The sequence below is a fragment of the Rissa tridactyla genome, chromosome 2, assembly GCF_028500815.1.
Source record: "Rissa tridactyla isolate bRisTri1 chromosome 2, bRisTri1.patW.cur.20221130, whole genome shotgun sequence".
Taxonomy (NCBI): Eukaryota; Metazoa; Chordata; class Aves; order Charadriiformes; family Laridae; genus Rissa; species Rissa tridactyla.
Window position 1 is genome coordinate 63,461,672 of NC_071467.1, and position 15,277 is coordinate 63,476,948.

The following is a 15,277-nucleotide window of genomic DNA, read 5'->3' on the forward strand; positions in this document are numbered from 1 at the left end:
CTCATATATATTCTTTCCATTCATGTTTTAAACTCTCTATTACCAGCTTCACTGTAGGTGCCTTCCACCTTACTGCTGGCTTTCCTGCTTTCTAATACTAATAACAAATTCACAAAACAAATACTTTGTGCTATGAAAAAACTTGGTCTTGCTCATAAGTCTAAGTTTACCCTTCTCTCTGCAGTTCAGTAAGGGGACATTGCAGCAGGCCAGGATTTTTGTAAGTTCTTTTAACTTATAAAAAGCATAATACTACATTCCTACACAAAAAACCTTACTAGATCAATACGGACAGTGTTCATTAAAAAAACCCACATCCTGTAGGCTATTATTTTGGCTTTCATTTTTTAAATCCAGCTTTGACAATTTTGAAAATATCTCCCCAAGAAATTGCATGACTGACCTCTCATAAGAGCTTGTGACAAATCTGCATTTTGAGACTTTGAAATTAACAAAGGATATGAATAGTACATTTCCATCACCTCTACATCTCCAGCATCAAATTAGTTGTCACTCAGAATGCCTTTACTTTTAATTCACTTTACTCTGAAAAAAGCAAGACAAGCCAACAGAAACTCAACTGGTCGAGTTCACATAAGAAAAAACATATGCATGTCTAAGCAGCCAGCATATTGCTGGACATGTAGAATATTTCTAATAGTTTTAGAAGTTTCAAATAAACTCTTGTAACACAGGCCTTCACCTGATACAGAAAATAACAGAATACAGACATTTCACAGAATTACTGTACTGATCAAGTTTTTCAAACAGATCTGGAAAGTTTTGCCATTTCTTAATCTTTAAAACCACGGATCTTCCAATCACTGCAGAGAAAAAAAAAAATAACCAAAGTTTGCTTTTATCTCTCGTACTTTTTAATGAAAGCATGGCAAAGTAATAAATATTTAAATGGCAACTGCAGTATATTGTTTTGAACAAAACTTCATATAAAACAGAAAATCTGTAAGAAAACCTAGGTCTGATATTTTTCCCATTTAAAAAAATCAAAGTTCTTTCCATTTTTTTATGAGTAAAGCTTAGTATTTTCTTGAGGGATCACAGTGTGTTTCCCAGCCCCACTTTGTTGATTAACCTTACCTCGTAATGCCGAAGGGAGCAACTGTAGCTTATATGGTATCAGCCATGACTGAACCGTGTTGTTTACAGAACCTAATTCAGCAGGAAAGTTGCAAGTATCATGGCATGGCAGAGCCTGGTTTCAGTACAATTTTTTTTTTAAATCCCACATAAGCATTATTTGTGAGATTTCACATCAGCTTTTCCATAAACTACAAAATATCCTTCACACAAGATCAAATACGTTATATTAACAACCAAGATTAAAAGCAAGCACGTGAACAAGCAGCTCTCCACATAGGAGACACTTTGAAATGTGCTATAACCACAGATTAGAAGAAGTAATGAACACCAAATTAGGAAGGGTGAAAATCTTCTTTTCTATTCTAGTGTTTTAATTAGGGAAGGAGCTGAGGGAAGGAGGGGATATTGGGAAAGAGGAATCATTTTAACATTCAAAGTTTTAATTGAGTCTGTAGCTGAGAAACACCAGAAGTTTGCATAGTCCAGAAGTGGGTGAACACCCAAAAAGTTTACCTGAAATTTCAGGAGGTGTTTTTGTGTTGCTTCACTGAGTCACTGAGTCAATACCATGAATTAATCAGATTAAAACCCCAAATTTTCTACTTGTTCGCGAGAACAGAAAGTTTTCTTATCTTTCCCTAGGCAAGCAGGGGAATACAAGCACTAAGTCCCTTGTTTCACTGACAGTGTACCACCCACCCTTTGCTACCCAACAACATAAATGACACCTGAGAGGTAATAATTGTACTGTATAATCCTCAAACTCTCAATCCTTGTCAAACTGCCTCTGTACCAGAAGAAAAGAAGATTGAAATTATGCTCCAAATTTTAAAGAGTCTTCCAAGAGAGTTTCAGGAACTACAGACAAATAAACATGACATACGCCGTTCTTCAGAACAGCACTAGGGGACATATGAATCAGCATGACCCACCAAAGAAGAACTGGCATAGCTTTTGTCAAGAGGAGTTACACACCTCAGATATCTACATTTGAGGAAAGAATTGGGAAGCAGGTTGACAAAGAAGATCCAGCTGATACAGTCTACTCAGATTACCGAAGGCCCTTCAGAAGACTTTTTAAAGAAAATAAACAGCCCCAGTAAGAACTTCCCATGGTTTAAAAAGCTAATAATAAATAATCAAGAAATGTTAAAAGACAGAACAGTAGCCATTTGTCTGCCTACTCTAATACCCCAGAAAACACATTGCAGTTGCATATATTTACAAGAATCTAAGAAAAAAAGAAAAGGTACAAGAAGTGGTGCAGCAAAGTTTGCAAGCAATATTAGCTTAAATTGAGCGAGAAAAGGGAAGTGCCAATAGGAGGCAGTTCCAAAAGAACTCATGTTATTATGCAAACAAGTAGTAAAACAGCTAATACAAACTAACACAATGATGCAATCACTTCAGTCGGAAAGAATCTCTGGAGATCATCCAAGCCAACTCCATGCTCACTAGATCAGGATGGTCAGGCACTTGCTCGGTTTAGTTTGGAGTATCTTGAAGAACTGCAATTTCACAACCACTCTGGGCAACCTGTTCCACTGTTTGACAATCCTCATTGGGGGGCGGGGGGCGGGGGGGGAACCTTATATTAAGTTTAGAATTCCTATATCTCAATTTGTGGCTGTTGTTTCCCCTCACAAGCACTGCGCACCAAGAAATGGTTCTGGCGCTGTCTTCTCTCCACCCTCCTGTTAGATAGCTGAAGACAGCAAATAAGGTATCCCCCCATGAGCCTTCTCTTTTTCCAGCTGAAAAAGTCCCATTGTCTTAGCACCCTTCCTTGTAGTATCATGTGCTCCAGCCTACAGCCATCTTCATGGTCTTTGCTGGGCTTGTTTTAATAGGTCAACGTCTATTTCAAAATAAAGAAACAAAAATACAATAAATCTTTCCTTTAGCTTTCACATTTCTTAAATGAAATTGCAGCGGTCCTGATGCAAATCCCTATTTGCACTCAAGAAAGCAACCAAGAAAGATAGGACAAGCTGTTATAACTCAGAGATACAAGGCTGCGGGAAACTACTATCAGGAGAAAGATGCACAGAAGGCTGAGGAAAGAGAGGGAAATCAAGCAGGGAGAAGAGCAGCAAAATTTTTCTCATTTTTCACAGGCTGGGTCTCCAGTGAACTTCCAGTCCAGCTTAAGCCTTCAAATACTTCCAGAAGTGACTGCAAAGAGGAAAATACAACACAGACAAGCAGGTGTTTGAAGTGCTCATTCTATGAACGGTGCAGATCATAGCCGTTATTTAAATCTGAAGGATAATTTAGCAGACGCAACATCAGTACCTTTGTGCAGTATATGAACTCAATAATACAGTGATCTAGCACTTCATTTTTCCGATGCACTGAGACATAAAACTTTTTTGCACTCTTCATCAGTATAATCTACATTGCCCTAAGTAATGATATATCAGCGCCACCTTATATCTTTTATATGCAAATTCTTATACTGTTAATTAGCATAATCTAAGAATTATTGATAGGAAAAGTCATGTTGCATAAATAATGAACCTGCTCAGAAATCGTAACTTCTAGAAATAGAACAGCCATTTTTGAGACTAAAATTCTGCTTTGCAGTGGAAGAATTTGAGTCCTAAACTATAACAATTCTATTTTAATTTGTTTGCCTTGTTAAGCAGGTACCTTCAAGTGGACCTTCACTTCTTGCTGATATTTAGCAAGAAGTTTTGTTTGTTGAACATCAAAGCTTCTCTCTTGGTGGTATACGTGGGCAGGGTATTATTATCAGAAATTGAAAGAACTGCAAAAAAAACCCACAACCCAGTCCCTACTAAAAATACTGAAGGAAACTCCATTTGCATATAATAGGATAACGCTGGAATGCATTTCAATATTGAGAACAAAACTCTAATTCTGCAGGAAGATTCTGCTGAAACAATAATTTCTGACAGAAAAGGTCAGAGAGTTAATGAAATAATAAGGCCTTAAGATAGAAATAATAAATAATACATAGATTCATACCTTATTATGCAGTTTTGTACAACAAGGTACTTTGTAGTGTCATAATCAATCCTCCCACAAGAGAAAGTCATAAGCCATCAATCTGGCATCAAAATGACAGATTGTGATTTATTTTGAGAATATTCAGATGTCAGCTACGTAAGTGTTCTGGGAAATGTAGTACAAAACATCCCTCAGCTAAAGCATTAATGCTGAGGTGAAAGTAATGGAAGTAATTCTGAAAAGGTGAGTAATTGCCATAAAGAGGAAGAGGGTTTTCACAACAATCTTTAATCATTCCAGTTGCTTCTAATATATTTGCATTTGAAAAGGCTTCACATGAAAAACTGGACTAAAACATATAACTCTTATCAATGAGCATTTCCACAAGTTCACTCTTTCTCCTCAACTATTACGACATGAGAATGCCAAATAGGAGAATGCATCTGCTGCCTGCCTCTGTCAATGTACCACTCCTGCAATTAGTTTCTAACCCCACAAGGTATTCATCACTAAGAGAATCTACCTCAATACAAAGACTTCACTCCCCGCCTCTGCTAAAATAGTCATTTTAATTGGAAAGAAATATTGGCAATGCAAATAGAGGGTAACAAATACAAGCAGTAAGAAAAGATTACATGCATTGTGTCATGGACATTGTACTAGATTATTTTTTTTTCCCCCTCCAAGTCAGACGTCTTAGAATCAGTTCATCTTACTGGGGCAGTTTTTAACAGCTGAACTTTTTGAAAGCCTTAATTAAGTTGATCTACTTATTTCATAGTATTTTTCTATTCTGGCCACCCACACTTTATGGCTCTATATGCTACAGATTTTCAAAATGTCAAAAAGTACCTGCTTGCCAATGGTTTTCTTTTTTTGGATGGGTGAAGAAGCAATTATTCTAGTCATTTTATTGTAAAGCACATTGCACACAAAAAAAGTAGGGTTGAAAAATGTTAAATGAAACTCTAATATAAACTTGTCTTGACATTTCAGAAAAAGGTAAATTTAAGAGTTGCAACCACCAAACCACTTTACAAAGCTACCCATTTGAAAGATTTATGATAACTCAGTGTTTTATGTGAGGTCATCAGAACATCTTGAAGGCGTCAGCATCAAAAGCACTGTAGCACAGGAAAAGTTAGCCTACAGCAGAGCCTGGCCACTTGATACAGTGATCGGCTCTAAGCACTGCCATTATCAGAGCCTTGAACCAGCTTATTTCCATAACCATGCATTACTACCTTCTTAGGAGTTTACTTCAGATCAGCTTTTATGAAATGATTTCCAGTCATCTCCAGTTTCATCATTCCTCTCAAAGGGATCTTTTCCTCCCATGGGTCCCAGAACAGAGGTGGATCACAGCCAAGGGGCAAAACAGGAGATTACCTGTACTCAATGTATGAGGTGACAGCACATGTACTACTCTCTTGGAGGTAAACATTACTAAACACAGCTACTTACAGAAATAAAGTCTTCCAAAAAGTGGATATGGGATATTATCAGTCTGAAATAAGAAGGTAGTTCCTTTTCCCCTCTCCAGTTTTTGTCAGGTGGGGAGAAGACTACAAAGGACACTGAGGATAAAGAAACACAAAGACTGCATAAGGGACTTACGTTATTAGATTATCCCCTTTATAGCAGTCATTTTGATTGACATATGATTATATTTTCATTGAGTCATCCCCCTACCTCTGATGCAACTTTTTGTTCTCCCCGAACTGCAAATGCACCTTTTCCCTGTTGGCCAAAGACAGTCTGCTTTGTGCTACAATTTTATCTTTATTCTCATGTGCTACAATGCCTGACAATGGGATTCTGAGACAATAACGTTAAAAACGTTCCACATAGTGCAGATAATTGTGAGTTTGCATGAGTCTGCATTGTCCATACCTATCTATTTATTCAAATACATACTAAAACCTGTAGAGCGCACTAAAGAGATCCAACTGAGTCTACAATGAGAATGTTGTTCTGCCTCCTCTAGAAGGAGCATCTACTGCTGTGAACAATTCAAAGTCTTTAAATGCCATCAGCATGTAAGAAAATGGAAAATTACATGTTAGTGTACACCACAGGCTAAAGTGCATTTTCCAGCTGCTAAAATAAATTACTCTCACATGCACAACAGAACATTTGAAACAACTCACGTCATGCAAATGACCAATTAAACCATCTCCATTGAGTGTAGTGTACAGCATGCAACAAGTCCCTAACACTACAATATCAAATGTGTCATTTTGGTGGGAAGGATTGTGGCCAAAGCATTACAAAAATTTCCTAATAACAATAATAGAAGTTTATAAGCTGTTCAGCAACCACAGCATTTTCTGCAGCACCATAACGAATTATCCCATTTCCATCGTATTACAAGTTTGCTATTACAATGCACATCTTGTTTCTTGTCCCAGAAAAGTATGTATTTCTTGCTTATCTGCTAGAATCATCTTTCAGCCGTCACTCTGGCATTGCATACTACTTAAGGTCAATTTACTTACTGCAAACAACATCCACTTGCCATATTATTGGGCTTCAACACAAGCCGAACTATCCTTGTCCATCAGGTATTAGAAATATTGTACAGTTGTGTAACATTACAGTTGTGTCCCATTTAACCTCATCACATACATAATAGACTGGTTCTTGGCTACCTTTAGATGCTGCACATCAATTTCAGAAGCAGTGTAGCCTGTAGATTTTTTTTTTTTTTTTTTTTTTTAATCAGGAGGATGACTGTCTTAACTGAAAACGCTTGCAGTTTTTCAGCCTTGGGGCTGCTTTTATTTTTTTTTTTTTTTTTTTTTTTTTAAATCAAATCATTCAACGTTTTCTCGCATGTGGTGCAGAAGAATTCAGAAAGATACCCAAGCTAACACTATGCTTCCAGTTCCAGAACTGTATCAACGCAGTTGTGTTGCCATAGCTATACTATTCTTTGAACCCGCACAAGGACCTACAAATGTCCTTGAGCAGAGGAGTTTCATTATCTATCTCAGAGCCATCTTTTGCATCCTGGCAGCAGTAGTGCATTGCACAGTGCTAACACATCTTAAGTCAGATGTCTTTCTCCACCACACTGTTACAACACAAAAATGGTGAATAAAGAGTACACCTATGGTGAAAGACGCAGAACAGAGTTATTCATGTTAAACATCTAAATAAAGTTACCTAAGATTTTTACATTTTTGCACAAGCAGGAAACAACAACTGCATAAACAGAAGTACTTACCTTGGACTCTGGCATTCCTTCAGATACTGTTCCATCTTGCAAAGACATTTCTGGGGTATTTTGGTTTCTTTTACTAACTGCCGGTTAAATAAATGCAGTCAAGTGAGAACACATTGAATTGTTTTTTCAGTTTCTAAAGCCTGGCACTTCAGAAGCTTCTACTCATTACTTCATCATAAGTAGTAAGAAATGGTGGTAAATTTTTCTAAGATGCTGCCATTTGTACTAGCAGCCTTCTGACTCTCAATAGGTAACAGAAATTCCAGGTCAACATTTAGGTACAAAAGAAAAAATGTCATTGCTTCCATACAAAATGACTCTCCAACAGTGATGGTATAGTATTTCAGTAAGGTACAACAGAGTTTGGAAATTACCTGGGAAAAACGTAAAACAGAACAAAAATGCAACAGCCACTTTCAAATGGGGTCATACATCTGTTTTAACAGCACTGACAGTAGTGAGATTTATGAGTTAGTTATGTTCGTCACACTTAAAAGATAAGCAGTCCAAAGTCTCCTCAAATATATACTGTCACTTCTTTCCATTGGAGAGCTTAGGATATGGGGGATAGTGTTACTTGTCTGGTGGGTGGTAGTTGGTGACCCATTTCCTACTTTAGTTCCAAATAAATTTTTACCACCCAGGAACAGGCAATTCAGCATAAACCACTAGCTCAATATAACAGGTCTCAATAATGTATCTCACTAGCTCAATATAACAGGTCTTCAATAATAGATTTCAGACACTTCTTAATTTTCCTGTGATTTGCAAGTCTTCAAGATTCATACTCTCATGCCTGCTTTCACCACCATGTAGTCAGACACCTGGGTGGGGGGGAAGAGTAAGGAATCGCATTGTCAAAGGTTGCACTGCCAAAGGCATAACACAAATTAGCAGATCTTCCAAACCCTATAATAAAAATAATGCTTAGGATTACTCCCTAAAAATTTTGGTTTTTGAAGTTTTTAGGTAAAACAGAGTATTTTCTTAATCTATCCAACTTCATGCTGTGCAGAAAACTGAGCAGTTCTAAGGAAACACTAGACAAAAGACATTGTTATATCAAAAGCAAATATAGAAGACATTTGCAGAGCTTGGGCAGTGAGAAGTTTTAAAATCTATACAAGCTGTTGATTCTTGGTTCATTGATCAAAGATCTGCTGGTATAAAAAACACTTCAAAGCAATCTCTTGCTTCAGCTTAGACGAACAATTATGTTTCAACCATACTAATTAACTAAGAGGAAGTGAAATATAACCCATTTTTTATGCAAACCTTAGCAGCAAAGTCCAACTTTGACCCCCTTGCACATTTTACAGTGGAACCATCCTGACTCTTCAGCCCAAAGAAAGCAACTTGTTATATATTATAGAAACGAACGTAGCAGAAACACTGGGACTGACCCAGGCATAATGAAAACAGGGAGCCTGGAACAGAATTCACTGAGGAGACAGGAACTGCTGGATGGTAGCTAGAATGCTACTGAGAAGACGCCATTCAAGACAAAATGTGCAGAAGCCCAAAGGTCACAATGAGCACAACCTAGGACTGCACGCTCAGTAACTAGCTGTTCAATGAGTGACTCTAGGGCAGTGATAAACAGGCACATACAATCAAATGAAGCCTAACCTACAAAGTAAAGATTGCTCATCAGTGTAACCACGTGGGGAGAGAAGTTACTAAGAAAGGATATTTGCGTGACTATCCCTAGATTAACTGCCACGGTTTCAAGATACGCTGGCTGGAAGCGGGAGAAAGGAAAGGACATGAACCTCATTTTTCTCAGCCCAGCAAAACTGGCCCCAACTACTTTTAGAATTCTTTTCAAGCATCCATTTCCAATTGTCAACGTTCACTTCTCAGAAAAAAATAGGGGTTTTTCACAGAGACCTTACAAAATTATCTTTCTCTCAGTAACCTTATTAGAAACATTACAGGAGATGCATTTTACCATTCTGTATTTACCATGACTGCAGGTGCTGCAACACAAGAACAGTGCCTCCTACGTAATGCTGGAAAGACAGAGAAAAGAGATTTTCCAATAAGAACAGAAATAAACCTTCTCAAAGGCAATGAGGGGAATGTGAATACAAAAAGCAAATTATGTATTGACAGAACTTTACACTTTTCAAATGTACACTCACATATTTAAGTACACTTATCGCATAAATCCTGCTGGGATCAAATCCTTTCCCACAGATATGCTTCTGTCGATATTCTCACTGAAAAACATCTGGGACTATGGGAGAAACAGGTGGTGATTTTATTCCCAAAAAGCCAAACTAGATGTACGCACAGATACTCAAAGAGAGATTTTGTAGTAGATAGTACCTTTCAAGTCACTGATTAAAATCCAGTCAAAAAATTCAACATAGCCTTCTTTCATTATCAGATAAGATATGCTTCCTTACAGTTACTTCAAGGCAGCAGGATAAGATCAGCCACATAAATGATAAGCAGGTAACAGAGATATAAACTGCTTGCATGTTAAAACCTGTTTCTTCCCACAGTTATCTAAAGATTGTAACCAAACTGCAGGTTTATGCTACTGCTGGGTAGAATTTCTCTATGATGATGATGCTAACTTGCTGCATCACGTTTAGTATCTCCAGAAGTAGTGAAGCTGAAAGGACATGACTGCTGAGCTACTTGTGTATGTCCGGAGGTGACACTCCCAGGGTGAAGTTCTGATGAACTTTAATGCCACCCATGCTGCACCATTCTTGAACTACTTAGAACATCTCTGCCTGAAGGAAGCACTTTACATAGCCTTAAATTTACTTAAAATGCAAACTAGGAAAAGCATCACCAGTAATGTCAACAGGAGTTTTTTTAAACCCAGTGAATAAGATTAACCAACATCAGTGCAAATTACAGAATTCCTTTCAGTTTAACCTAACTCATTAAACTTCCTTACGTGTTAACTTTCTTAAGGCTAAATGATTAGAATGCAATTTCTTCTACAGAATCTGTAAGTTGCAACAGAAGTTAAGCTAAACATTTTCACAAAAGACCCTTTCTTTCCCCCACTCCCTATTTTACAGCCTGAAAATTCTACCAGCTGAGCCAAATCTCACATGCCTGTGCGACTTCTCTTGCTGTCTGTCACAAAGTTGTAGGAGTGTAATGTGAAAATAAGCATTAGTGAAGGTGGCAGGGAAAAGTGCTGTTTATGATTTATGTCCCTTACAGAATAGAAGGCTAGAAAGTTCACTAAGTCCCTGTTGCCAGATTGCAGCTACCATACATATTTAATTCATGCTTCAGTTCACATTTTCCTTACTAATGGCTGAAACCCATTCTATAAACTGTCCAACTCTGCCAGTAGTAAGCAGATGCTACCAGTGTGACATGTTCTGTATGAACTTTGCTGTTTTACAAGTTTACATTGTACTGGAATCTTCTGTCTCTCAGTTGCTTTAATCCACTGGGCAGCTACTGTTGTTTTCATCAAGGACATCAGGAATCGCCTTGCAGCTTTATAAGATATTCAGTTCCATACTCGCGGGAAGACATCAAACAAAATTTCTTGTAGTCACGATGTGGCCAGACCATTTTTCTGATACTGATGAATCTAAAAAAGGTCCTGGCAGCTCCCAGCAGTAAACCCACCAAATATTCAGCAGATAAATGAACAAAGGACATCTCCCTGATCCCCTCTATGGATACCACTTGGATTAAGATAAGACAGAAGCAGTATCTAATGTAAAAAAGTGTGGGTGGGAAGAAACAGGTAAAGAAGGAAAAGCAATAGGAAAAAAATAAGAAAAAGAGGTAGAGGTTGAAGTCAGAGTACAGAACTTTCTTCCACCTTCAGCTGCAACCCTTGTATGTGTTGTTACATACACTGACATTTTTTTTTGCAGTCTCCTGTTGTAGTTTCTAAGGAGGAGCTGTAAATATTACCATTTGTTGGCTACATTTGTTTTACCAGTCTTACATCGCATTTCCTGAACCCTCAAGAGGGGCCCATAGCACAGGAGACTGGTATTGTCAGTAACACAATTAAATCACAGAAGGCCTAGTCCAAAACTCAAGTAAACTACTGCTCAGTAAATCTCCCAGCTCACGGGCAAACTTTGCATTTTGAGACATGTCCTGGAAATAAAAGAAATTCATGTCTCTGTAAGGATTACAACAAACCAATGGGTTCCATGGGCCATACGCATCTTTCTGCTTCCACCCAACCTCCATCTCTCTTTTGGGACTCATCTCATGACAAGCTCTTATCTCTTCCTTGGTGCAAGAAAGTTTGTGGACTCAAAGGCCTTAGATTTAGCTGTCTCTATCCACCTTAGTGAGTTACCTAGGGTAGGAACCCTGTTACTACAGTCTTTCACTACCTTCACGGGAAAGAAAGGGGTACATGGGGGAAGCTGAGGGAGGAAGTATTCATTTTCCTCTAAGACAGCAGAACTTGGTGCTGCTCTCCAGCTCAAGTCTTTGCCTGCTACATAGGAAATGCTGGTAGTGACCAGTGCCTGAAAGTTATCGGTTGTTGCCTATCCTATACCCTCTTAGTAGTAAAGAGGTTCTTTGCTTCCTCATATAAACACCTCTACAAGAAATACATACAGCAGGAGAGGGAAGGAGAGAGTGGGTAAGCATATACAAGACAGGATCATTCAATGAAAATAGATTACAAGGACAGCCAGATTACAAGCTATTTTGGTGCCTTGAGAAGAAGCACCCTAACAGTATAAAAGATGAACGCTTAACTGCAGGTGACCTTGCACAGATGCCAGCTGCTACACATGTGAAAAACAGCGTGAACTGTCATAGGCCATTCTCTATCAACAAGACTTTGTGCGCAAGTTAGTGTGTGTTATTTTATATATCACATTGAAACAAGAAAAGGAAATGAAAGGAATGAGATTGCCCTACATAGAAGCTGCCTGGAATGCCAAATGCACAACAAGGTTAGTCAAAGGCGGTGGGTGCTTCCAGAGGGCTGGGGGCGGGAAGCAGTAAAAGGAGTAAAATGAGAAAGTGCCCTGTCTGAAATTTGCTGCGATGATGTGGCATAGGCCTCTAGAGAGAAAAAAAAAAAGGGGGGAGGGGGGGAGGGAAGGGGGAGAGGCGCAAGGTGGCAAAAGATCCAGTGTCTTAAGATCGTCTTTGGGTCTTGAAAAACAACTTTCCAAAAACTCAGTCCTTGGAAAAAGATTCAAATTGCAAATTTAAAGGAGGTAGCAAATTATTCACAGCTAGAAAATGTATTATGGTTACCTGGAGTTATAAATAAGTTTTCACACACAGATACACACATACTCTCTACCTAGGTAAGTATGTCTACACCGTAAGAACCTAAATGTAATGAAAACTCCTCAGCAAAAATTACTAATGCCGGACAAAAGGGGGTAAATCAACTTCCATTATTCTTATATCTAAAAGAGATGAAATTACTTTTTCAGAGAAGAATCTTAGAGGAACAAGGAGCTGCTCGAACAGTCAAATGGCGTGCATTATTTTCAGTTGGATCAAGCAGTCGTAAATTTGGAGCTTCTATAAAACTTCTGACAAAAAAAGCGAGAATCAAGACTGGGTTTATGCTAATACCCAAGTATTAGTTGGAAACAGGTAATTTGCTTAAATCAGATTTTTAATAGTCAAGGTGAAACTATCAACACAAATCAGAAAATGTAAATCATCTTCCTCTTACTGAATGTAATTCTGCTCAGTTTCACTGCTAGATAATTTATTTCAGCTCTCATAGAGATATAAGATTATAAAGGACATCTACACTGGAAATCCTTACTGCTGAATTAGTAGGAATAAACAGAGAGCTGAGCTAAAGCACCAACTGAAATTCCAATTTTAATAAATCCTGGAATAAATGTCCCATGTAACACAAATATGGATGTGCAGATGGGCCTCTCTTCGGACTTTAAAATTTGCAGACATCTTCCTCTTTGCACCGAAGTATTACTGTACACAATTTGCACAGAGTTACTGCAGGTGTCAAATGAGAGACCAAGGCACAGCAGAAGAGTCTAAGAGCATGCTCTGCGACAGTAAATTAAAATTCCACATATAAGCATATCTAGTAACTTAAATGGAAGGCCCCTAGTACATTAGAGATTACACTGTACTTGCAAACACTCATTGCAGGGAGATGCCATGAAAAAAGCCTCATGTCTCTCAGAAGTGATAAACTTTGTGGCACTGGGTTTTTTCCAGTCTTGTTTGCTGGTTAATGAGAATAAGGCACTGTATGAATGTACTCATCAGTAACAGATAAATTTTTGAATTCATGTTTTTGAGAGAGAAGCCATTGTTGCAGCCTGGCTTTTAATGGAATAGAACTGCATAAAACAATGCAAACTTTCTGATATACAGTTCAACAACAGACAGGTTAACTACCACTTCAATTCCAACGAGAATCCTAAACCAACGCACATGTAGAGGTCTCCAGCTGCATAAAACTGGAGTCCAATACTTGAGTTTTGATCCCTCAGGAATACCGAGTAAATTGGGCAAGAGTTCTTGTGCTCCACAAACTCCTAGACAGATAAAGAAATTAGTGAAAACTGAAGGCCAAAATAACTGCCTTCTGCTCACACTTTGTACATATCAAAGTCTGTTTGCATAAATTTATCTGTGGGAAACTAACTACTACTATGTCACTCATCCCCAGTTCCACACCTTTCTAGATTTGTTATAGTATCCTGGCTTCGAGCTTCACTTCTAGCAGTTTCAGAATGGTCACATGTGTCATTTCCAATTAGCTGACCCAATCATTTCACATCAGATGAATTTTTATTCAGTAACGTTGCAAATCTTTGATTGGGTTTGGGACTTTGAAAATATGCATATAATTGACTTCTTCAGGATACCATGGAGGAAGAAGTGAAGCAGAAAATGGACTGTTAACACTAGAATATCACCTGTTTAACACACAACAGAAGGTAGGATTCAGACATAAATCTGCTGGTCCCAGAGCAAAACACAGATCACGTACCGTAACTTAATGGCTTTTCCATGCAAGCACATTTGTACCATCATTTTTTCTAAAGAATGTATAAAAGCTGTAAAATGCTTAGCTGAAATGCTAAGATTAAAAAAAAAAAAAAAAAAAAGGAGCAGGACGTCAATTACTTCTACTACTTGCTAAAGACAGTGTATTTCCAACTTAGTCTTCACCATGTGTCCTACAACATGTGAAAGCAGATGCAAAACTTGAAATAAAAACATTCCCAAGTAATTGTATTATTCCATTATTTATTCATTAAATGTCTTTTCAGGATAGCATAACACTAGTGTTACCAAGTTCATGCTTTCCTCATGCACAAATATTCCACTCTTGCAAATCTACTCTACAACAGAATTAAAACTGAAATTTTAAGATCCTTATAGACGTGTGTAAAAATTAGAACAAAACATGTGGTATAATTACTATGACGGGGGTGTCTTTTCTCAAAAACATTCTTTTACTTACCATATCATACAGGTAGCAAACTTGGAATAGAATGATTTAGTTTCAGAGTATCTTACCTCTCTTTTAAGGATTTTGTTAAACGTTTTCACTAGATACACATGGACACCTCTTTGCATATTTCTACTGGAAAAAAATAAGGGAAAGTTGTAAATCAAGGCATTATAAAACCAATGAGATAATCAACAAAGAACCACTGATAATCATTAATAAGAATACTGACTTTATTTGTTATTCCCAGATTTTTCCAAATACTGAAAGTTTTCAGTGTATTTCTAAACATATATTTTTTTATCTTTACTCATTATTTCCAGATTTTTCTGAACATCAAGAGGGTTTTTTTTCAGCATATTTGTAAAAAAATTGTTTTTAATCTTTGGTAAGGAGGAAATATTGATGATACTGAACTCTGATAAGCTAAGCATTTGCCTTAGTTTGAGGGGTTCGGTGGTGGTGGTTTTTTGTTTAATCATAAATGCCTTCTAATCCCTGCAGACTAAGCTGATTTCTGGCATTTCAGTGAATAAACAGGACATTAC

At 37.7% G+C, this 15,277-nt stretch overlaps 1 protein-coding gene across 21 annotated transcripts in view; it reads right to left on the minus strand.

Moving 5' to 3' along the window:
• The window catches only part of FBXO15 (F-box protein 15), a 184,581-nt gene that overhangs the window by 134,518 nt on the left and 34,786 nt on the right, over positions 1–15,277 (minus strand). For 15 of the 21 annotated variants that reach the window (XM_054190736.1, XM_054190726.1, XM_054190718.1 and 12 more), the window contains one exon: positions 14,798–14,861. The exons of 1 other annotated variant lie outside the window; for it this stretch is intronic. In XM_054190736.1, coding sequence (XP_054046711.1) covers positions 14,798–14,861 — 64 coding nt within the window. Of the gene's footprint in view, positions 1–7,303; positions 9,316–14,692; positions 14,862–15,277 lie in introns of those variants that run through there. 5 more of the 21 variants (XM_054190729.1, XM_054190728.1, XM_054190732.1 and 2 more) reach the window with 5 other exon arrangements.